The 26,332-nt window shown below is 35.7% G+C and overlaps 1 protein-coding gene across 2 annotated transcripts in view; it reads left to right on the top strand.

The window, feature by feature from the left end:
- DAW1 (Transducin/WD40 repeat-like superfamily protein) overlaps positions 1 to 26,332 on the top strand; it is a 308,544-nt gene that overhangs the window by 194,516 nt on the left and 87,696 nt on the right. For both annotated transcript variants that reach the window (XM_089830229.1, XM_089830230.1), the window contains 3 exons: positions 21,426 to 21,519; positions 21,616 to 21,811; positions 21,899 to 22,000. In XM_089830229.1, the coding sequence (XP_089686355.1) occupies positions 21,426 to 21,519; positions 21,616 to 21,811; positions 21,899 to 22,000 (392 nt within the window). The remainder of the gene's footprint in view (positions 1 to 21,425; positions 21,520 to 21,615; positions 21,812 to 21,898; positions 22,001 to 26,332) is intronic.

The raw sequence follows: 26,332 nt of genomic DNA, 5'->3' as shown, positions 1-26,332 counted from the left end.
GAGCAATCCAGGGCTGAGAAGTCAATATCTGAAATTGACACAACTGGATTATTTGTTGACATCAATGATTATCATATCAACAAGCAGGAATAGAATATTATAATGATGGCGAATACATGGGTGAAAAGCATATTTGAAAAGGAGATTAAATGCAAATGAGTAAATTCCTTTTACTAAGGTGGGCAATATTAATACTAGGCGTCGGATACCTGTTGCAAACTTGGAAGTGAACGCCTATTAAAAACAAATAAGATACAATTTGCTCAAGAATGCTTGGCTTGTGTCCCATGAGCTCAGCTTTGTTGCTTGCATGGAGGGATCGATCAGATGGAATGATAAATGCAAATCACAATTGTTGTCTTTGGTGATTGCAGATTGAGTGTCACCATGAATGAGATTCACATAGGTGTATCAAATGACCAAGCATGGGATTCTGATCCAATGTACTGCACAAAAATGAGCGATGCGAGCCAATGGTGGATGTTGATTCACTGCTTGGGGTTAGAAGCCCACACAATGTGGTCCTAGGGCTTGTACAATCACTGTTGAGATAATTGGTGATGATGTTCGAGATGACTCAAGAGGCACCACTAGATCTGCATTGGATCGGATCTCTCCTAGCTTGGGAAAAGAATGACGCCAAGTCTATACAAGTGAACAACATGGTTTCCATCATATTCATTTCATAAAGGTCAACAACTATTAAATAAGAAAAGAAACTGGTTATGAGCAATCTTATTCATATGGGGAGGCAACAAACAATTGACAATTGGGGAGTTCAGCTGAGTAAAATATAATTATTATCAGAAGAATCTGAAATAAGAAAAGAAATCTGATCTGCAAGAGTAAATGAAAGAATAGCTATGAGATGCACAATTACAAAGGAGGCATAATATAGAATAATAAATAAATAATAACATTGTCACCAAAACATAACAAGGATGTAGCGAATATATTAGTGGAATGAATGATAAGCAGTAAACACAGCAAGAAGACAAATCAATCATTAAAAAATTAGGAAAGGCTTAAATGCCCCTTACGTACCCTAAATGACACCAGAGCAAGGATTACTTTATAAAAAGCAGCAAATTACATTAAGGAAAAAGCAAGTTCAACTTATAAGAAAGCTATAATTTGCAGCTATAGTATGAGGGAGTAAGATTCTATAGTATGAGGGAGTAAGATTCTATAAAGGCAGAATATAATCTTATTCTCATCTAATAATGAGAAGGAGAAATTAAGACCAGCTATGTGAGAGTCAAGGGATCCTTATAAAAGGTAAAGTTCTTAGATGATAAAGGTATGTTTTACTTATTTTATTTATTTATTTATTTTTATGTAAGATAGGTATTACGATTAGAAAGTTACATAAAGTGTAAATATTTTAAATAATTTCTTATAAATATAAGTGGATAGATTGAGATATTGATCATCTTAGAAAATAATATGTTAGAAATATAGATTATAGTATTCAATATGCATGTATGTTTAATGTATATATTTAATTAGATATTTATTATATTGGAATAAAGTGGATCATTCTAAAAGTAAGAGGGAATGATGTTAGTGTTTACCGTATGGGGTAAATAGATTAATGAACACAAATGATAAACTAGAACAGCAATACTCCTTTTATTATTAACACATACCAAAGATATTACATAATGCTCTGATGATGATTACAATGATCCTGAAGGGTGTATAAATACTTTCTGAAGAACCTTCCCGAATGGGTCCGTCGGCTACATGACAATTACCGAAGGGCCCATTGGCTACATAATAAGAACCTTCCTGAAGGACCGTTAGCTACATAACAAGAACCTTCCCGAAGGAGCTTGTCGGCTGAATTACAATTTTACTGACAACATCATCCCCCCCCCCAAAAAAAAAGGTCGTCTCTGGACGACAATTACAAAATATCCGAGACAGATTAACAAAACAGAATACATTAACTGACTAACTACAACAAGATAGATCTGTTTCTGCCACACAACTTTCACATTCATTCTGTGCCTGCACCAAATTGGTCTCCAAAATACGTTGCATGTGCAGCCTTTGCTAACACAATATTGTTTTCTTAGCTGACCTTGATAGCCACTCGTGCCACTTTCTCTACTTCCAACTCCTGGGTACATTGAGCGAAGTGTTGTGGTAGTGCCTTCAACTGGATGAGAAGCTCCTCCCAAGCTCTCTATGCATCCACCAAGACAGTCTCACGTCCAACACCTACTCCAAGTGTCTCAAAGCGTATCACCTCTCTCGAAAGGTTTGCTCTGGTGCTCTCTCTACCTCTAGTACACAAACACTCTATGCCTGCAGTAGCTCCAGGTCTCATCAACTGGTCACACTTCCCACGATTGATAACTACACAGATTGGGGGTCTAGGGGGCGTTGCCCCCAGCAAGGTCGAGGGGCAGCGTCCCCGCGGAGTCCTAGGACACACTAAAACTGGATGGAACACACTATTTTTGTGATTTTCTTCCAATCCCACACTCTTTCTAGCAACTGCTTGCGTTTTTTACCTGTTTATGTCTTTCCGTTCCCCTCGGCATCATACATTATTCATTCTAAACATCTTTGAGTTGTCGTCGTTTTTTCTTTTTAGCTGGTCCTCTTCTGACTGCTTCCTTCTGCTGATTTGTATTTACCACTTCAAATCCCCTACTGTGCTCTGGAAACAACCTCAACAAAACAAAAATACAGGTACGAACCGCTCAAGGTTCGAATCCAGCTGCCACAACACGCAACAAAATCCTCTACAAAGCTTCACTCGGCTAATCTTCCTCTCCCAATTCACTGTACGGTGGAATACTAAAAACGGCCCCTAGACAGCGTACAATTACACCATGAAATCGCCATACGGTGCCCCAGAAATAGTAAAAAATGATCAGCATCTAGCTGTACGGTGAGGGTACTTGAAACACATGCACTGAATAAGAACACCGTACAGTGCTAACGTCTAGTTATAATGTGTCATACGGCCATGAAATACCTTCTGAAAGCTCTTTGTCGATCCTTCAATCTATATGGTCACAGCAGCAGAACTCCGTATAGTCATGAAAAACATATAGTGGAATTGAATTCGTACGATGCCAAATAGAAGAATCAACCTCCAAAATCCGTACGTTTCCAAACAGAGAAGTCAACCTCCAATTTCGTACAGTGTTCAAGGAAAGAGTTTAATCTTTAAAATCCGTACGTGCCCAATAAAGAACTTAATCTTAAAAATCCATAAGGGTATGGGGGCCTTATACAAGACCGTACTGCTACCGAAATTTCCGTATGGGACCTCTCAGGTGTAGACTAAGTTTCCTACCTACCTTGATTTCCGTATGTTGTATCCTTCCTTTAAATTGGTCATACAGTGCCTACCAGCCCAACTTAGGTTACCGTATAGTGACTTTCTATTTTTTTTTCTTTTTTCAATTTTTCAATTTTTTTTCTTTTTTTTACTCTCCTCTTTTTTTTTATCTAATTCTCCTTCCGAGTTTTGTCTTCTTTGACGACAAGGGAATCATTCTGGCATGGTACATCTTCAGGTTTGAACCGTTCACTGCTTCCGGTATTTCTTGTCCATCTAATGTCCTTCATTTTATTGCTCCATTATCGCCTACTTCTCGGATCTGATATGGCCCGACCCATTTAACTTTAAATTTGCCTGGTTTGATCTCATTCCAACGGTCATACTTCAACACCCACTGTCCCGATTGAAGCTTCTTCAGTTTCAGGTTTTTATGATGCCATGCTTTGTGCCTGTTCTATGTCACCTCCGTGGCCCATTGTGCCTACAATCGTTGCTCATCAAGTTTCTTTAAGTTACACGATCTCTCCCTCCAGTTTTCCATATCGCCCAGTTTGTTCCTGATGCTCAGTACCATGGATTTCGTCGGCTGCCACTCTTTGCCATTGATAGCTATATTCTTGATTTTAGGACCTTCACTCCGTACTACTAAATTTTTTATTAAGCCCTTCCTCTTTGTTTTTTATGCAGACCGTACGATGTGTTTTCCTTACTGGCGGCACCTTTTTGTTAAATTCGTGGTGTGTTGTAACCTTTTCTTTCGGCACGGTCCGTTCACTGTGTTCCGTACGGTGGAATCTTTCCTTTTTCTGGGTTCGTACTATATGTTCTTCCCTTTAGCTTTTGTCGTAATTGCCTTTCCTTCTTCCGCTTCTTTGTATTCCTTCGAATATTCATTTCCCTCTTCTTTCTCACCTTCATCAACCCTTAACATATTACAACTCGGAAAGAGCTCGTAATCCACCATCTGCCAGTGGAAAAGGCCATTCACTAAATCCAAATCATCATCCGTCAATCCAACCATAGGACTCCTTCCTCATTGGGTTCTAATCGCTACTTTCCTTCATCCTCTTCTTTGGAATCAAATGATACGGCTTCCTCGCCCACCATTTGCATGTGTAGATCAATAGTGAATCGTCATCCCCTACTTTCCATTGATAGTGTATTCTTCTTCCAGTCATGCTTCACCTTTGCTTGTATGAGCCATGCTTGGCCGAGAATGGCATCATAGCCTCTCTTCTTCAATTGGATGATGATGGAGTCGAGCAGGAACGACTGCGTTCTTATAGTCATTGGTTGTGCCATAAGGATTCCCAACAGTTTGATTTTGTGTTGGTCTACCATTAGCAACTGGAATGTAGGTGGCCACGACATTGGCTATCCCAACTTCTTTCAAGTATCTTCTGGTAGGACATTTACCCCTGAACCTCCATCCACAATTGTGTCTATCAAAATAGTTCCTAGAATTCCTATCTCGACTACCACTAGATGCTGTCCGGATGTGAGGGCTAGCAACATGGGGTCCTTCATACGTGTTCCACTTTCCTTCTCCCTTGTTCTCCTGATAATTTAGCAGCTAGAGCGATGTTTGTGAGTGCTGATCAAAGTTGAGGCATTGTGAGCAGCAGATCGTTTATTTTGACGGGTACCTCAGTTTGCAGTATCTGCTGTACGATGTTCTGTTTCGTGCAGTTCCTTGTTGAGATACCAGTGGTGTCCCTCAAGTGTGCTTTCTCCGCCTATGTTGCTTTCTCAATTTTTGTCCACGCTTCCTCTAGCCTCTTCTTTTCTTCCGTTGGGTCAGGTACAGTTTTTCTTGTTTCCATGTGATTGCCAAAACCTCCTCTTCATTTGTCCCGATGGTGATTAGATTCACTCCTAATTTTGGGCACCTAGCATCTTCATGATCTCTAGGAATGCACCATCTACATAACAACTTCGGTGCGTTTGTCATTGTATAATCTTGGGCAAAGTGGCCCCACAAATTGCATGCTCAGCATTATACCATTGGGCGGTCGTTCGCATTGTACTGAATTCAACAGCGACTTCCATTATTATTGTTAGCATTGTTGTTGTTTTGCCCTCACCTATTATTTCTGTACCCTCCTGATGTGGCACCCTCTTTACTGATATTTCTGCTCCCTCCTGACATGGAAGCCTTCTGGGTTAGGAGCACTTGTTGAGGTCCTCTTGTTTTCATATTGAAGGGGCATTCCTTTGTAGAATGTCCCATGATCTAATAGATCTCGCAGAACTAGTTCTTTGGACAGGATCCCTTTGTGTGGCCTTCTGTCTTAAATTCCGTGCACCATAGGTTGTTTGCCTTCATCTCTTTCTGCATGTTCTTAAATTCTTTCATCATTTGGATCATATCCTTCTAGAGGGCTCGGACCTTCTTGCTACCCTTTTCATCATCGCTGCTCTCTTCTTCCGAAGATGCATCGTCATCTGACTCAGATGAGCTACTCTTCTTTTTTGTTTTTTACTCACTTTCCAAGTTCATCGCCCGATTGTATGCTTCAGTGTATGACGATGGCAGGACAATCTTCGTTTTCTTCTTCAACTTCGGGCGTAGTCCTTCAATGAACCATCTCTTTTGCATTCCATCCGCCGGCATACTTTCCATCTTGTTTATTAAGTCTTTTAATTTTCTGGCATACACTCGAACTGTTTCATTTTTCCCTTGCTTCGTGTTGTATATCTCTGCTACGATCTCATTGTGGTCGCGCAATAGTTGAAATTCGGTGGTAAACTCCTTAACATTGTCCCAATTAGTTAATTTTTGAGGATCCGTATCGGCAAACCAATCAATTGCTACACCCCTTAGGGTTGCCAAAAAATTGTCGAACCCATTCATTTGTATCCGTTATACCATTTGCCCTCCAAATTATTTCGCATGTTTTACAGTGTTGGATTGGATCAGTTGTTCCATCACCATCGAATTTTGGCAACTTCTCCTTTGGTCCAGCCATTATCGTTCAAGGTTGAGAGATTTGTTGCGTACCCACGCTGTTCTGCACACCTGCGCTATTTTGTACACCCGCACTGTTCTGCACACCCATGCTGTTTTGTACATGCGCGCTTTTTCCAACAGTCATGCTATTTGGTGAAAAAGGATTTTTGTCAATCGAAGCTGTCTGTTCCAAAAGTGTATCTCGGAAAAAGGGTTTACTCCACACTCGTGCTCCCTCATCACTCTGAGTCGTTCGAGTTAATCCCCTTCCATCTGGATTCTCTTCCCTCAGTGTATGCAGGTTCAAAAACTCCTCCCTTGCTTCTTCCACCAAATCCAACTGTTGTCGAGTTTCTTCCAACAATTCTTCAGTGCTTCGGTGTCCATTGAAAATTTGTTGAAACCTTTGTCTGCGTTCAGCTTGTTGTGCCAAAATTCAATTCCCTTGTGTTGTGCATATTTCATCCTTTTCCTTCAGCTTATTCTTATTTTTATTCAACTGATTCGGCATTAGTCTTCATTCCTCTACCTTCGTTCCAGGTCCATCGGGCCACGACACCAAATGTTTACCATATGGGGTAAATAGATTAATGAACATAGATGATAGACTAGAACAACAATACTCCTTTTATTATTCGCATATACCAAAGATATTACATAATGCTCTCATGATGATTACAATGATCCTGAAGGGTGTATAAATACTTTTCGAAAAACCATCCCAAAGGGGTCCGTCGGCTACATGACAATTACCTAAAGGCCTGTCGGCTACATAATAAGAACCTTCTCGAAGGACCGTCAACTATATAACAAGAACCTTCCCGAAGGAGCCTGACAGTTGAATTAATATTTTACTGACAACAGTTTGTTTCTATTTACCTATATTTTATTGGAAAGATCTTATTTGAGAATTATATTGGTCTCTCTTATTTGTATTTCCATATATACTATATGAGCTATATGCATTGATCTTTTCCACTGAGAATGTTATTGCAGGTAGAGGGAGATTAAGATTTAGAGGGAGCTTGACATTTCAGTCAACCTAGAAAGAGAGGGAGCAAATAGAAGATATGGTTCACTCAACCTTCTACATAGATGGATTCTTTAGTGACCAATAAATTATATTAGTCACGAGGACTGTGATTCATGAATATACCTTCTGACTATGTCATTTTAATGGGCCTACCCCCTATGTACATCATGAGGAAGTGATGACTTCTAAATGATGTCACTTGTATTTGCAGAAGTTACTGTAAGGAAATTTGAGTAGTTGTGAGATGTTAATGAAGTTTAAGAATTCATTTGAACCATCTATGAGTCTCTCCTTGATGAATGAAACTTGATGTATGAGTTGTAGTCATTGATGTGGTATAGTCATACTTAATCAAGATATTGGCAAATTGTGGATGAGTTTGATAATATGGAAGGACATGTTCGCTTCTACTGTTAAACTAAATGAATGTTTGGACCTTCTATGTACGAAAAGAGCAAGTTGGAACTTAGAAAGGAGTTGTCATATTTGATACAAAATTGTTCAACAATATAAGAATGAGTGGAAATTTTACATTGTGGAGAGAATAATAGTCAATATTCCATTCCCACTTGAACCTTATTTAGAGGGGAGATGTTCGATTATCAAATAATCTAAAAAGACAATTTCTAAATCTTCATGTGCAAATAAGTATTTTTATCTTTTACATTTATCTACTCTTTGTAGTCCCTCTCTTATTTTTATTCTATACATACTATAAGGGTTATTTTTCTTGATCTTTTCCTTTATGTTTGAGGATATTCTTTTACAGGAAAAGAAGGTTGGTACTTTACATATGCTACCAAATATTGTGCAGACTCAATCTAATGATAGTAGCTCCAAAAACCCTGATGATCAAGATGGATAAAGTGAGGCTTTTGAAGAAAACATCTTTGATGATTGAGATTATGAGATTCTTCTACATTAAGAGGGAGCTTAGAAGATTGATACTCAGAGGGAGTCTAGAAATACATGTAACTGCATGATTTTGATGGGCCCACTCCTATGTATATAATGAGGAACTGATGACTTATCACCAGAAAATTAGATATATAATTCAGAGTGAGTTTGGCAAGAATCTTTGGGGAAGAGAGTCTCCAAGGGAATAACTATTGGACTTGACTTTCCAGGATCATTGTTTAGAGGGAGAATATTTTTTTTGAGGTGCAATCCTTTGTGAATGATATCTTCTCTATGAGGAGAAGTTCTAAGTGAAACTCCTTGTAGTGCATTCTTCTCTGTGAAAGAAAGTTAAGGTGAAAGCCTTTGTACCACCCTCTAATTGGGTTCATGGTGGTTACTATTTCACATATGATATGTATTGAAAGGTGATGATCTTTCATTGACATAGATAAATGGAAGGTAATCTTTGTAAGATGACGATCTTATAAATGGTAGACCTATTATCATGACATACTTTATTAAATTGTTGTCCCAGAATGTTGGAAGTCATGATAACAAACAATCAGAAGGTAACCATTGTAAGGTGACAATCTTATAAATGGTAGACCTGTTATCATAGTTCTTTGGGCCAGATTTTGCCGGACACCATGATAACCAACTCATCATGGTTCTTTGGGCTGGAATTTGCCAAACACCATGATAACCAACTTCTTATGGTTCTTTGGGCTGGATCTTGTTGGACACCATGACATAGTTACTATTATAGACCACACTTAAGGTGGTATTTAAGCTTATATTAAAGTTATAGAATTTGTTATAGGCGAGATGATATCTCTTCATATACTTGAGAGCATAGTGTGTCCTATATCAATCCTCCCTAACACAGAGGGAGTGTTGAAGTTGTAGCGTTAGTCGGATTGATTTGATCTAATATACATTATTGTTATTGGTAGTCATCATTTCCTATATATACTTATCCATGTTAATATAATATTATTTAAATGATGTTTACACCATAGAGACATGTCTCCTACTCATATTTATATGAGATCCAAATCTGCATTTGAAGATCATCAATAACAATGGCTATGGTTCTACATTTGCAGAAACGATCCTAGAAATTAACAATTACAAGGACGTCATACACTTTATTCACACTACTATGTTCTTCCTTTTTTCTTCATTAGTAGCTACAAGTGAATGGTTGAGTCTGGGGCATCAATGTAGTTTTTGGAGTGGGTTGTACTTTTTCAAAATGTTATGTCCTTACCATTTGCATATTGTTCCATTCCTACAAGGATTGCAACCTTACAATCTTTTATGCTGCTCATACCACAATCAGATTTTATTTTTCAAAAAGTGAGCTGATTTTTTATGTTTTTATGGAAAGTTTGAATGAGAAATGCAGCATTTCAAATCTTTATGTTACTGTGCACAAATTATACGTTTTCACTTTGGTAAGAATAATAAATGCATTTAGTGTGCAAGATTTTCAATGATAGCTTATGGGCATATATGGCATTTGTTAAGTGTTTCATTTATATTATATAGAAGGAATAATAATAATGTTTTGTTTACAAATTTATTGTGAGGGACATTATAGTGTTGTCAAAGCATTGATCCTTCCCACTCGCAGGGTTAGAGCCAATAGTTTTAATGCAGCCCAATAAAAGAGATATTAGATTTTATCAAAGAGAACAAAAAGGTTGCAAAGTTAGGGTGAAGAATTAGAAGTGGAAATGGGGGATAGAAATTTGAAGGTTCTAACAAATGAAGAAAAGGGAAAAATAACATAATACTATTGCAAGTTGGGGTTAATAAAAAATATCAAACCTCATAGCACAATTTTTACATACAATCTATAATCTAGCTACACCAAGGACAATTTAAATCCCTATAGGTGAAGGATGTGTTATTGCAAACAAAACAACCATGTGAGATTTGCTTCTAGGCCTTTCAAGCCTAAGTTTTATAAAGAGGGGACAATTAGATGAAGAACAAAATCAGAATTGAGATAACTTTACATCTTATTTTGATGAATCCAAAGATCTCAAACCTAAATTCCATGCAAAAGTGTCTCTCACCAATTTTTGCTACCTAAAAATGAAGATTGAACAATGAAAGAAGGTAAAATGAAAATTAGCCTCCCAAAAATCTGTAGCACAATTTGGATATGCTACGCCCTTAATATTGGTGTATATAGGGTTATGATTAGTCAAATTGTGGCTATCTTAATCCTTAATTAAGTCATGTTATCATTTTTATATTATTATTTAGATAGGTAGGTCAGCCTAGGTGTTATGTAGGGCTGTGTCTATTCAATCTAAGCATAATTAGGTATATATAGGAGGTTGTGAGTCTTATTTCAACATCATATTGTGAAGTGTGTTCTCATTAGAGATATTTGGAGGTTGCCCTCTCGAAGTGGTCTATTATTCTCAATTATTATCAAGTATTTATATAATATTTCATATTATTTCTTCTATTGTGCAAGTTATTTTATTACGAGTGGTATTAGAGCATGATCTTGGCACTATAGAGGCAAGATTTTTTCTCAACATTGAGGCGATTTTGGGAAGAGCATAAATTTCAGATTTTACCGAATTTTTCAAATATTTTTGAAGGGTTTTTGAAGACCATATTAAAGAAGCTATAGTCCAAAATTTAGAGGAATTGGAGCAAATTTGAGAAAATTATTGCAAAATTACTATTTCGACACAATATATTGAGATCTTCATATCTCTTACATCCTGTCGAATTGGAGTATAACTTGTATTGGGTTTTTGAATACATAGTAGAGGAGCCTAAATTTCAAAGCTTGGAGAAATTTTTTAACAAATAAAAATAAAAGCAAGATATTGTAAAATTAGGAAAATTTTCTCTCAAGGCAGCAAATTTGCTAATTTTTTTGAGATTTTTTCTAAGGGTATCTTGGCCATAGTAAGTTACAGTAAAAAATAAATAAATAAATCTAAGAATTTACATTTCATTTGTGTGAAATATTGGTTTCCATCATGACAATAGGGTCTTCAACAAACAAGAGACAAAAAAAATGCTACCACGCAGGGGAAATCCTTTGATGATGATTGGTAAGCAACATAGGATAGTAATCCCAATGAGGAACTTAGTAAGTTCAAGGAAGAGGTTAAGAGGGATATGTGTGACCTACAAGGAGATATATCAAATATATGAAGCATGTTAAGAACCTATATGAATGAAACAAAGAAGGAGCTCTCAAGCAATCAAGGTGAAACCTTCAAATCGACTAATAATGACACAAATTTGATTAATCTTACGGGATCTAGGAATTTTTTTCCAAAGGTGGACGCAAATTTAATGGAAATGATCCTCTAACATGGATAAATCAAATGGAGAGTTTTTTTGTACATCAAATCCCAAATGGACAAAAGGTCATGATGGCTTCCTTATATCTAGAACCAGATCAATTCATTTGATATCGTTGGCTTTGTACTCATAGGAGGAAAAAGGGCCTCAACGTATCATGGTCAATTTTTATAGAAGAACTCCAAGCAAAACCTAGCAATAGTGTGATAGAAAACTTCTTTAGCAATAGAGTGGATACAATTACAGAGGAGAACTTGAATGATTTATTCTTGGGTGGTCTCAATGATCACATCCAACATGAGGTACGCATGTTTTGTCCCAGCTCAGTAAATGAGTCTTTTATATTGACACAAATGGTAGAGGAGAAGTTCTTGATTCCTAGAAAGCGAGGGGCTAATGTGACAAAAGAAAAAGGATATTCAAGACCTCTTCCTCAACCTACTAGGTTGACTCCAGAAAAAATTGAGGAGAAGAGAGCAAAAGGGTTGTGTTTCAATTGTGATAGCAAATATAGTCAAGGACATAAATGTAGTAAAAAGAAATTGTTCTATATTGAAGGTCCAAGTGAGGCAGAAGAGGAAGAGCCCATATCAAAGGAGGATAGGGAGTTAGGTGAGGAATCACATGATTCTCAACCAATCGTTTCTTGTCATACAATTTCAAGTTTCAGTGCACCACAAACTCTCAAGGTAGTGGGTTTCTTAAAGAAGTAGTAAGTAACAGTGTTGATCAACTCTTGTAGTACTCATAATTTCATCAACAAAAAGTTGGCAACTCTTCTAAATTGTTTTATATATCCAGCCCCAGAGTTTTAGGTTCGGATTGCAAATGGGGGCACAGTTAGTTGTTGAAGGAAGTGTCATAGCATCAAATTATCCATGGCAGATTATCAACTTGATACCCCAATGTATGCGATATCCATGGGTGCAGCGGATATTGTTTTTGGGAGTACAATGGCTTATTATATTGGGAACAATTGAGATAAACTTCCAAGAACTATTCATGTGATTTCAATTAAAAGGAAAGGTAGTGGAGCTAAGGGGATTGAAGGAAAAATCCTCACAGATAGTAAGCTCTCATCAAATGCAAAAGTTTCCTAAGAAAGGTGCGGATGGATTTGTGGCCCAGCTATGTTCATTAGAAGTCTCTCAATCTAATGCTCTTACTCATCAGATTTACAAGCAATAATTGATCGTCACTCAGTGATTCTTGGAGATATGCCTAAAGGACTTCCTCCTAAGAGGGATCATGACCATGCGATACAACTAGTTCCAGGGAGCCAACCACCAAACATCAAGCCTTATTGGTACCCACACATACAAAAAAGCGAGAGAAAAAATTGCTAAGGAAATGCTAGAGGCAGGAATTATCAGGCATAGCCAAAGTGCTTACTCCTCACCTATTGTGATGGTGCGTAAGAAGGATGAAACTTGGCACATGTGTTCAGATTATAGAGTGCTCAACAAGTACACCATTAAAGATAAGTTTCCTATTCCAGTCATCGATGATCTCCTAGATGAATTAAATGGAGCTATGTATTTTACCAAGTTAGATCTTAGATTGGGTTATCACCAAATTCGAATTAAGGAGGAAGATATTTGTAAGACAGCATTTCGAACTCTTGAGGGTCATTATGAATTTTTGGTGGTGCCATTTGGTCTTATCAATGCACCATCTACATTCCAAAGTTTGATGAATTCCATTTTTAAGAAGTTCTTGAGAAAGTTTATGTTAGTGTTTTTCGATGATATATTAATTTATAGCAAGACTTGGGAAGAACATTTGCAGAATGTAGATCAAGCATTGCAATTACTCGAAGATCATCAACTCTATTCTAAGCCATCCAAGTGTGCTTTTGGTCTTAAGGAGGTGGACTATTTGGGACACATAGTTTCACATGAAGGAGTAAAGGTGGACCGTAACAAAATTAAGGCTATCATGGAATCGCCTATTCCAGAAACTATTAAGAAGCTGAGGGGTTTCTTGGGATTGACTAGATACTATAGAAGATTTGTGAAGAATTATGGTCATATAGAAGCACCCCTTACCACTCTATTAAAGAAGGATTCTTTTCATTGGAATGAATCTGCTAATGTATCATTTGAGCAATTAAAGAAGGCTATGTGTACAACTTCAGTGCTTGCCACTCCAAACTTCTCATTGTGGAATGTGATGCTCTTGGAAAATTGGGATAAGAGCAATTCTCATGCAATAAGGTCGACCAATTGCTTTTGAGAGTCGTCAATTAAAAAGTAAAAATCAACTCAAACCTATTTACAAGAAGGAAATGCTAGCAATTCTTCATGGAATTAAAAAATGGAGGCCTTATTTAATGGGTTGACACTTCAAGGTTAAGACAGATCATGATAGCCTAAAATATTTTTTGGAAGAAAGACTATTGTCAAAAGAGAAACAAAAATGGGTCACTAAGATGTTGGGATATGGCTTTGAAATTGTAAACAAGAAAGGGAAGGAAAATATTGTGACCGATACACTTTCTAGGAAGGATGAAAAAGATGAAGCCTTATTGTGTGCCCTTTCAATATTACAAGAAAATTAGGTGGTAGAAGCCAAAGAAGGATGGCAAAATGATGTTGCAACAAGTAATCTCATCCATCAAATAAAAAGTGACCTTAGTAGTTCAATTAAGTTTTGTTTAAAGGGGGATATTCTTTGGTATAAAGAGCACTTGTATCTCTGCAAGAATTCCACTCTTAAACACAAGATTCTCAAAGAACTACATGAGTCCCCAATTGGTGGTCATTCAGGATTTTTGTAGACATATCATCGGGTCAAGCAAGATTTTTTTTGGGAAGGGCTAAAAGGTGATGTTCAAAAATTTGTGCTTGAATGTTTGGTTTGTCAAAGAAATAAAAGGGAAACAATTAAGACTCCAGGTCTCTTGCAACCTTTATCTATTCCTAGCCAATGTTGGGAAGAGGTATCCATGGACTTCATCACAGGGCTTCCCAAATCTAAAGGTCATAATGTCATCATGGTAATAGTTGATCACCTCACTAAATATGCACATTTCATTGCATTATCACATCCTTTTATAGCAAGTATAGTGGCAACAGTTTTCTTGGAGAATATCCAAAAGCTACATGGTACACCTAATGTTATTGTTAGTGATCGTGATCCTATCTTTACTTGTCACTTTTGGAAAGATTTATTCTCATGTTTGGGTACTCAATTGGCTCATAGTTCTTCATACCATCCTCAATCAGATGGGCAAACTGAGGTTGTTAATAAATGTTTGGAAGGATATATACATTGTTTCACTTTAGAAAACAATCTCAATGGGTAGATTGGCTACCTCTTGCAGAATGGTGGTACAATACTTATTTTCTTAGCTCATCAAAAAATGTCTCCATTTTTGGCACTTTATGGATATCATCCTCCTTCCATCACATCATCGTTAAAGGTGTCATTTAAGAGTTCAAGTAGTAGAGGACCACTTGCTTCATCAACAATAGGTACTTTCAAGACTCAAGGAGAATTTAGCTATGACACAAAATCGAATGAAACAACAAGCGGACCAATATTGTAGTGAAAGAAATTTTGAAGTTGGGGATTGGGTCTTCTTGAGATTGCAGCCTTTTAAAAAAATCTCAATGAAGCAACAAAAAAAGAATAATAAGTTGTCTCTAAGATATTATGGACCATACCAAATCATGCAAAAGATTGGTAGTGTTGCCTACAAGCTTGAGTTGCCACCAACAACAAAGATGCATCCAGTTTTTCATGTTTCTTGTTTGAAGAAGGTAACTAGGCAGAATGTTCTTACTCAAACAATACTACTAGAACTTGATGAAGAAGGAAGAATAATTTTGGAACCAGAGTGCATTCTTCAAACACGCATGAAGAAGTTAAGGAACAAAACCCTAACTCAATATCTCATCCAATGGAAGAACTTACTAGTTGAAGAGGCCACATGGGAGAATGAAGAGTTCATTGAAAAGAATCCACACTCGGTTAGCATTGAGGACAATGCTTCTTTCAAGAGAGAGGGCATGCTATGCCCTTAATATTGGTGTATATAGGGTTATGAGTAGTCAACTTGTAGCTATCTTAATCCTTAATTAAGTCATGTTATTATTATTTAGGTAGGTATGTCGGCTTAGGTGTTATACAGAGTTGTGTCTATTCAACCTAAGCATAATTAGGTATATGTAGGAGGTTGTGAGTCTTATTTCAGCATCATATTGTGAAATGTGTTCTCATTGGAGATATTTGGAGGTTGCCCCCTCGAAGTGGCCTATTACTCTCAGTTATTATCAAGTATTTATATAATATTTCATATTATTTCTTCTATTGTGCAAGTTATTTCATTACAAGATAAGTCGATAGTTCTTTCTTCAACTGGTTCAAACAAATGCATTACTGACACTTTGGTTTAGATACATATTTTAACTTAATGCTATGTTTAAATATGAAGTTGTAGAAAAAATAAACTAATTGAAATGGTTATTATTAAGTGATTTTACTTATTAGTTAATAATATCATTAATGTAAGTAATAATATATTAAAAATAAGAAAATATGAATGACGTATTATGTATTATCATTAATTTGATATAAGTATCAAAGGTTTATGATGATTCGTTTATCTAATTAATGTTTTAATATTGACTAGATAAATGAATTACTAATCATTGGTGATGGATAAATAAGATATTTACTTTACCATTAAAAGTCAAAGCTAGATATTTTGTAGAGTTATTGCACTTGTCCAACTACCATAGTGATGGGATTTGAGAGTTAGAAAGTTATTGCATATTGGAGACTTTTGTGAGCCTTTCTTTGAGATATGACTACATTTATGATGGATCTTTAGGGTGATATTTTGGGGCCATGCCATTTGGGCCATTTGTACACCTTTTCGAAGTCTTTTTAAGAGCCCTAAAAGTGCCTTATTGACTGAACTCGCCCAAGGAGTTGGTGTTTGCATTTATGATGTAGTTGGATGTAAAAATGGATAAGTATGAGCTTGAGGCTCATTTGTGCGGGGTTCCAATTTTTACGCAGAGGCAATTTTGGTGTGATTTCTTTGAGTCTTTCATGATATGTTTGCATATTACTTTGTAACTAGTTTTATGAGGTTGTATTGTGCTACCTTTGGAGCTTGAATAAAGAACAGTTTGGAAGCCCATTTTGTGTTCACTTTGTTGTGTGTAAGTCACTGATTTGATGTTATTTTTGTTTTTTGTTTTAAATCCTTGAGTTAATGTCTCAGTTTTAACATTTGCAAGTGAATTTTGGAATACCCATATAGGTTATAAGTTGTGGAATTGTGCTTCATTTCATGTTGTTAACTATGAATATCATTATTCCTATTAGTATTTTGTTTAAAGTCTATCCTTCTTATAAAGTGATTATATATGAGTTTTCTTATGATTGGTATTGTGCCAATATTGAATTGTTTAATAAAGCTTCATTGTGTCAAGACAATAATCTTCTCATCTTAATGTTTTGGTGCATAACCTTAAATTTTAGTTAAATTAACCTTTTTAGTATTTCAATTTCAAGCAAGAAATCCTTCTCACCCTTTTCCAACCAAATAGTTTGCATTCCTGCATCAATCTTAGGTGAAGTATCATATAGGAACCAGCCTAGAATCTAAAGATCTACTCCATTTTTGGGTAACCCACAAACCTAGGAGGATTTCCATGTTTCTCGAAGAGATTGAGTTTTAGAACTTAGTTAGGGTGCAACTTTTAGAGATAACAGTCATGTCTATGACAACATAACAACATTGTGTAAAATAATCCATGGTGATTTTCCTTGTACTTGTGAAATGAATATTTTGTGAGGTGACAATCTGATAGAGATAAGACACTTGTACATGCGACCTTTGTTGTGAGGTGAAGATCTCATATGATGGTAGATATGTCAAATCCATTATGCTAGGTAGTGCACATGGTAATAACTGACGATATGCCATAGTGGCAGATATCTTAAATCCATTATGGTGGATAACACATGTAATACTCAACAACATGCCATAATGGTAGACATTTTAAATCCTTTATGGTGGATAACAAAGATGGTGATGTTCAATGACATGCCATTAAGGTAATTTTAAAAATCTATTATGGTGAGTAACACATGTGGTGATACCTAATGACATGCCATTATAGTAGTTACCCTAATATATTATAGTGGATAACGCATGGTGATATCCAACGACATTTAATAATGGTAGGTATCTCTAAATCTTTTATGGTGGATAACATATGGTGATATCTGACGACATGTCATAAAGGTAATCATTTAAACTCCTTATGGTGGGAGGTTCTTGTAATAGTTCTTGACGAAATTCCATAATGGTAGAAATCTTGATTTTTAATGGTGGATAGTAGTGAGCACATATGATGATATCCAATGATATTCCATAAAGATAATTTCTACATCCACTATGGTGGTTATTGTATAAGTTAATATATTTCAACCTAATATTAAAAATCCTCCTAAGCTAAAGAGGGAGTGCTAAAAATTAGGATTAGAAGGCAAATATATCTAACCTGCATAATGATAAGTTATAGTAATGCATGGTGACATAACTTAAATGAATTCCTCCCTGCTAAGAGGGAGTGTTGAAGGTAGTGTTGGAAGGACAAACCTTAAGGCATCTGATTATCTCTAGTGATGCATTAGATCACTTGAGATAGTAGTTGATTATCTATTATTAAGGATTCCTCCCTAGCTAAGAGGGAGTGTTGACTTTATTGTAGTTGTGGTCAAAATCCATAGGTCAACATAGAAATCATATATTTCACAAAGGTTATAATTATATTTATATTATTATTGTGACACAACATAAGATAATATATATAATTATTTTTATTATATTATATATAACTATATTATAATTAGATATGTTATTTTTTTATTATAATAATAATCTAATTATCAATTTATGGGGCCACATGTGAAATGTGGTAACCCTTGGTGAGAAGTCTCCTCTATCACATATATATGAGATATATGATCTCATTCTATATAAACAAAAAGAGAAAAAATAAGATATATACAAATAATTAGAAATTTAGCATAAGTCCGATACTAGTTCCCTCCTAATGCGTAGGGAAAATATGTAATCAGGTTTCTAGCTCTTTGGGGAGGACCTCTAGGGGGCTCTAGTTGAAATTATTAAAAATGGGAGTTAAAAATTTGTATCAACATTGCACACTTAAATAGAGCTTAATAGACACTAATAATACCATGAACCAAAAAGCAAGTTGTCTAAAAATAGACTAAACTAAGAAAACTCAAAATAAAGCCTAAATGAAATTGAGTAAGGTTCTATAAGAATGAGCTAAATTTAGCAGGAACCTAGGATACTAAAAATAATCTAATACGCTCCTTTAATGGTCATTCTATCAACTATCCTTTAAAAGACAATACAGGTCTTGTACTTACAAATCCTTCAAAACATTATGTTGTTGCTAAGACCCTCGTTGGATTCGCAAAATGTCTCTAACCAAGAGTAGCCAAAACCCATCTAGGAAAGAACAGACAAGGGTGTCCCCTTCTTTAAAGTGCTTCGCAAGAAGAGACAAGCTTGCCAATAACCCTCCCAAGATCTGCAAAACCTCTGACCAAAAACCATCATAAAATATTCACCCTGATGTTGAATAGAAGAACTGTCCTTTCCTGTACACAAAGACACATATTGAGAATTAGCTGCCAAAATTTTGAGGAAAAAGAACAAACCCTCCAAACTTTTGTAGATGAGCAAAATACGCCAAACAAACTGTAAGATACCATGATTTACCAAGAACTTTTGCAAATAACCACTATGGCTCAAAATAGACTGCAAGAAGCCATAATATTTGTGGAAAAAATGACAAAATCTTGAAAGTGAAGTTTAAAAAGAATTTTAGACAAAAAAAATGTAAAAACTTGAAAATTAGGAGATTAACAAAAAAATCCCACACGAACTTCACAAATTACAAGAGCAAACTCTTATTTTTTTAGGAAAAAATTACAAACCTACCCAATATTTTTTGAGGAAAAATAATTAGAACCCTCCAAAAAAGTTTAAAAGGAAAAAATTGTGTAAAACCATGAAAACTTGAGGATAAAAATTATTTAAAAAGCTAGAATATATTTTATGGATAATTTTTTTTTAAAAAACCCACAATAGTAATGTAATGTTTCCGTCATAAAATCAATAATTAATCAAACCTTTATAAAATGGGCCGATTGATTTAGTATATCTTGGACTCATTTTTATTTAAATGTTTCCGTAAGTAGGTGCAGTCGTCGGCTATCTCTATAAACCCTCAGAAGGTTTCCCCAACAGGTATTTAAGCACGATATGTAGGTAGTAGTTGGTATGCGATTTGGATTATTTTTTTGAATTGTGAATTCTTGTTGGAGTTTTGGTTTGTTCGCCATTTCGAAAGTGAAAGATCTTCCTTATTTGGCTCTTGCAATTTCGGTGAGATTCAACCCTCACCCTATTCTGTCACTGTATTTCTTGGCTCAGATCTGGCAAATCAGAGCATCATTATTTACAAGTCACACGACTTCTAGAATATAATCATGTTCATATATAATTGTTTGTGTATTTGCAAGAGTGCATTCGATTATCTCTGGCATATTGTTTTCGCCCCAATCCATCACCGTACCCACATCCCACAACCACTGTACGACTTCCAGAGTCATAACCGTATAGCCACCCAACAAGTATTGTATGGACCCATGTCGTACGAGCATCCACACTAACCGTAGACCTTCAAGACATTTGTCGTACGACCTCCATACAAACACCGTATGGTCCTCCCTCACTACCGTATGGCCAAACCTTCATCCATCGGCTGGTCTGTACATCTTCCAGTGCCCACCGTACCTATTCTAGCTACTCCGTACGGCATACAAGACCTAGTGTACGCATTATTTGGAGTTAGATTTTGATGTTTGCCAAACTCACATATGGGCAACCCAGTCTCTGAAGGTGAATTAGACATCAGAACATTACAAGTAATTCATATTAAAACACAACTTTTTTTTGTGTGTTTGTTTTAATATGAATTACAAATTTTGCTGATTATAGGCAATCAAAATAATTGTTCCTCATAACACATACGTATCGGTATATGGTTGATAACTTGATACGACTCATAATCATGGATGATAATATTCCTTGACTACATTGATGAATATATATATATTCAGAAATAATATATAACATTCAGCAACGGTCTAGTCATCAATGTAGTCAATGAATATTATCATCCATGTATATATCAATTACGTTGATGGTTACATTGAGGATTAAATGACTTATGCTGAATATATCATTTCCAATTACTACAGTTTTCTCATTTTACTTGAGAATTATTCCTCGTAATGTTGATCTTAATCAAGGTTCATCACATCCAAACAACATACAACATGCCATTGGGATGATATGCTCACACACCCTTATTATCAGTGTGTTCTAAACTTAGAAACATGGGGGACTGTATGTTCATGAAAACAACAAGCTGGATTTCTGAGTGGGACGTATCACTTCATATGCACATAATTATATGTATGTATATGTGTGTGTGTACTGATGGAGTTATTGGAGCTATAATTCTGAGGGAGAGATTTGGTCAATACTACCAAATAACTAACTGATGTAAACTTATGGAAGGGAAAGTTAGAGAACTTTTATGGGAAAAGAGTAAAAAAATCTGACTTTACTGTTGTGCTGCAATGTTACCCTTACCATTGGAAGCAAGATATGGAATTATACTTGATCGAGTCCTTCACAATTTTATAATAAATGACTTGGATTTCTTTTTCAATGAAAAAAAACTCTGTTTTCAAGCCACTTAACGCAATTAATGATTTGCTAATCTTCATGAAAAATGAAAGATCTAATGTTCCTTTAACTGCAGATTGTTTGATTCCATGCTCCATGTATATAATAAAGACATTCAAATTTCTCCGGATCTGCTAGCAATTCACCATCCACACATGCCGAAGAAAAAGGTGGAAGCTATATTTATACACCAATGGATCTTTCTATTTCTTTTTCTATAACATATATGCTTAATGGCCTGATTATTTTATGCATTTTACGTCTAGAACATTTTTGAAACTCTAATCAAGGTCAAGCGTGGCAAGACAAAAAATCCTTCAAAGAATGAAGATCAAGAATGTGAAATGCCTCTTGGAGTGCTCGAACTATCTAGCATATTTTCAGTCTACAATTTCCCTGCATCAGAAGCTGCTTTGGGTGAAAAGCCCACCTCAGACTCCAATGAGGAAGAGATAGATATTGGTATGCTGTTTTTTGTACAGTTCTTTTCATGTGATTGCAAAATCAATGGGCTTTTGCTCATATTCTGTGTGTTTCTCTCTGTTATAGATGATCTAGATATAGCAGACCATGATGATAGCTTCAAATATGAAGCTAATGGTGCTCCTAAAACCCCAAGCATGGTCAAAATGATTCGCAGAAAATTGAAAGGTGATACTTTTTGGACTTGACCAGAAACTTCTGAGAATTTATTTACATTCAGTCTGCTTTTGTAGCTGTCGTTATACATATGAACTGATTTTTAGAATCAACAAAGATGAAAATGTCAGATTGGTGAAAATACAAATGTTTTCTTAAGAAATAAAAACGAAGTGCAAATAAATGCAATCTATTTCGCAGTGTGGCATGTAAATGTTCTGATTACAGGCATACTTACAGTTTATTATAAATATTAGCAGCCAGAGCAGAGAGAAGGTCACTACTACCTAAGGGATAAACCCTTTTTAATTCCTTTTTCCTATCATACACCAATAGTAATGGAACTAGTATTGATATCTGACACCCATTACTTCCATCCCTATCTTAGGAGTGTTGCTACAAGGGATAATGGAAGCGCCAACTAACTAGAACCTGACAAGAGCTGGACCATTGAGCAAATGCTTTAAGGGCTAGTAATTGGCATGGTTCCATAAAGAGGCTCAAGTTGTGATTCGCTCAACCATCCACTGAAAAAGGGAAATATGACTCATGATACAATTAATGAAAGTACAGACCTCCCAAAAATTTGAAACCTTTCTACAATGCACATAATCAAATTTTAAACTATTATTTTTTGTACCCTCGGGTAAAAGCATAAAATATTACAGATGGTGCTCTGAACTGGTATGTCATGTCTTCTCTTCTGATGATAACTTCATGGTCCTTAAATTTTCTGGTTTTCATGAATTAGTAGTCCTCCATCCATTAAGTTCCTAAGGTTTTGAATACAGGTGGTAGCTCCTACAATCAGAAACTTACACGATCATGTCATAACCTTGGAAATTCAACTCAACTACTATCCAGACATTTTTTGAATTGTTTGGTACATCTGATTCTTTCTAGTGTTTTTCAAATAGGATTGGAGCATTTTTTATTCTCAAAGAGATTGGTCTCAATGCAGAAGGATCTGTTGTATTATGTCAGGTCAATAGTGAATGCTTTTTTCCAGGATAAAGCGTGTCTTATTTAAATAAAGTTTAAATAACAGATATTGCAGCACTGTTTCTGTAGATAGAAAATATATTTTGATATATCAACTCCTACACTATACACATCTCGTTCAAGTGGGCACATTTAATAGTGCTACTAAACTCTGTGGTACTGTGACTGCCATTTCCAGACAATCCTTAAACATTATATTTCAGTGGCTAACTATGTAAGCCCAAAGATTCAATCTACAATGTTCAAAATGAAAAACAAAGGACAACCTATATGGGTTGTTCATCAATTTGCTAATGGTAGCAGAATCAAAACATCTCTCAAGTGACAAAGGTTAATAGCATTTTTTGGCATTATAGGGAAATTGTTTAATTAATTTAATACCCCATAAAGACTAAATTTGACAAAAGGACAAACTTAAACTTATCTCCATTTGTTTTAGTCAGTGTCATAATTTATTTCTATTAGAGGACAACAATAAAGACAAACATTTTCATTACCAAATAACTCAATAATGTAATGGCAAACTTCAATCTACTTGTTTCCCACATGCTGATTAGGTGAATCTTGAAAATTCTTTAGTTATTGCTGAAAAGTGAGATCAGTTTTGTTTAGTCAAGTGTAAGATCAACCAATATCTTTTGTAACCATATTGCCTTCACAAGTATTATCAAATGCTTTGTATTATGCTTCTTTGGAAAACAAGGCAATTGTGTATTGTAGCTTGCTTTGCCAAGAAATTACTTCTGAAGAAAGAGTTACCAAATAGTGTATTAACTTTGCCATTGAACTGACCATGCATTGTTTCCAATGATTGCACTATCATCAACATGGACAATTAGGATTACTATGTCATAATTGATAGTTTCTACAAAAAGGGTTAAAAGAGCATTTTTGAAACCAAAATCTCTTAATGTGCTCATAATTTTTTTAAATGGTAGACTTGAAGAGCTTGTGTTAAGTCCATACAAGGACTTCACCAACTTGCAAACCAGATGTTATTGTCTAAGAAATCGGAAGCTTCCAAACTGAGAAGGCATTGAGATAAATGAAAGGCTACTATCTTCACAATACGATCCAAAGGTCTATTTAAGGAGGAATATTGACAATCTCTAAGTCTCATTTTTCACCAAGGCATCATATTTTACCTTCATGAAAGTTTCCCATGCAAGCTCCTCTTTGGCCTTTGCAAATGTACTACAAAATTACAAATACATGTGACACAACAAAAGTTAAAATTAAAATTTCCTTGATCAAAACTTTGTACAAGTTGTTTCCCTTATCATATAGATTGACCTTGCATGTCCTTTGGCAATTCATCTTCCTAAAATTTCTTGATTGTATTAATTTGACTTTAATTTCTTTGCTTGCCAATTTTGGTGCAAAGACTAAGAATCATGCTTGACTACCTTTTAAAGATTAAGAATGTATACTATTTTACTTCAATAGACATTGGAAATCTATGTTTAGTTGTTCTTATCTAGTTGTCAATGATGTCAAACATTGTGGTCCAAAGGTGTTTGATCAAACAAATGAAGACACAATAACATACTAATTATACTTGCTAGAGTGATTTCTCATTGATCCTCTGCAATGAATAGTATGGAGAACTGAATTATGATTACCATTGAATGCCATTAGCTATGCAAACCTAAGTTGTATCCTGAACTTCCGCAAAGTCAAATTCAATACCGTAGGCCATGGAGGGTGATTGTTACAACAATGGTTATTCCCAATGGGGAAACCAAATCTAGAACATTAATAAATTCAGACCAATGAATATAAATACAATAGTTTCTTCTTTGGCCAACGAACAATAAGGAAAACTATTGGGACACATAGGCATTAGATCTAGAGAAATCTTAGTGACAACTACTTTATTTGCCACCATGAGTATCAAGGTGACTACCACAACACATAAGCATTAGATCTGATAAAAAATCAATAACTGTACCATCTTAAATTAGAAGCACTTCAGTTTAATGATGATTTACACCTATTTAGTGAGACTTGATGCTAGACTTAAATTTAATTTTGCATTTCTCCCATTTTTTCTCATAGCTCTTTATTCTTCCTAGACAGAATTAGGGTAGGACCTAATAGATCCTCCTTGGTATTCCTATTTAATGATGCAAATCTAGAGTTAGGATCTATCCACTTGATTCCTCCCTTTTCTCTCTCTATCTCTCAAAATTTCTTTTCCATATCAAAATTGGGGTTTCTTAGAGTCCGCACTTGATTTCCGGAAGTTGGGTTCTATTTTAGGATCCTAAGGGAATCCTGGGAATTTTTTGGACTTGGCTAGCAAGAACGTAGTATGTCCTTTCTCAATCAAGGATGTAGTGCATCCTTGCAAGCCCAATTTAGAATACATTGCATCCATGCTTAAGTCCCATTTTGGATCTTGTTCCGAGGTTGGTCTAAGGTGTTAATTTTGATGCGCAGTTCGCCTATGGGAGAAAGGTTATTCTAAGCCCTCTATAAACCCATCCATTTGCCTCATTTTTCATCAAGCATTCACAATTAACATCCACTGACACGGGCTCAAGCCTTCAAGCATTCAATCCATCATCAAGTACATTCAAAGAGATCCTTTTGCAAGCCATTCAAGAAATCTCTTGCATTCAAGGTTCTTTCAAGTAGCTTCAAGGAGTTCATTTGGGAGCTTCATCATCTATCTTCCATGTCCATGCAACAATCTTTCAAGATCAAGCTTCCTTCATTGGTCATGTAGGATCTTCTTGTCAAGGAAAGGAAGGTCTTCTACATTCACATCCTCTTGATCCATTCAATTGGTAAAGTGAGTTCATTACATTCAATTTGAGGAATTCTACTATTGTAAGGTGAATTTGTGCATTCTAGCATTTCAATTATTTCAATTTCAAGGTTAATCCCTTATTAGGGTTTGACCATGGAACCCCCCTACCCCCCCCCCACTCCCCATCAACAAAACAAAACCATTTTTCTTGCATTTTGTAGATCTTGGAAGATGAAATAGATTGTAGATTCAAATACCCTTTTCACTGAACACTGGAGAATTGGAAATTGTTTCGCGTTTTGACACTATAACTACCAAGTCAACTTTGCTTCCTTAAGTTGACCCACTTCTTTAGGTTGAATTTTCTAGAAAAATTAATGATTTCTAGGTTTTGTAGATCTCACGGTTTTCGGTCTAGATTGTGGGCTTCAATAGTTTCGGAGATCATTTAACAAACCATTTATAGGTTTGTATTAAGGTGAGTTTTCTTTCCTTCTTTATCTCAATACACATTTCCATTTCTTTACATTCAGCTCTATATTGCATATCTACCTTGATAAATATCCCTCTCTTTGTGGAGGTGAGGG

This window comes from Cupressus sempervirens, chromosome 5 (assembly GCF_028749045.1).
Source record: "Cupressus sempervirens isolate cs-2001-9-10 chromosome 5, ASM2874904v1, whole genome shotgun sequence".
Classification (NCBI taxonomy): domain Eukaryota; kingdom Viridiplantae; phylum Streptophyta; class Pinopsida; order Cupressales; family Cupressaceae; genus Cupressus; species Cupressus sempervirens.
The sequence above is the reverse complement of the archived record's forward strand: the minus strand, read 5'-3'. Positions and strand labels throughout refer to the sequence as shown.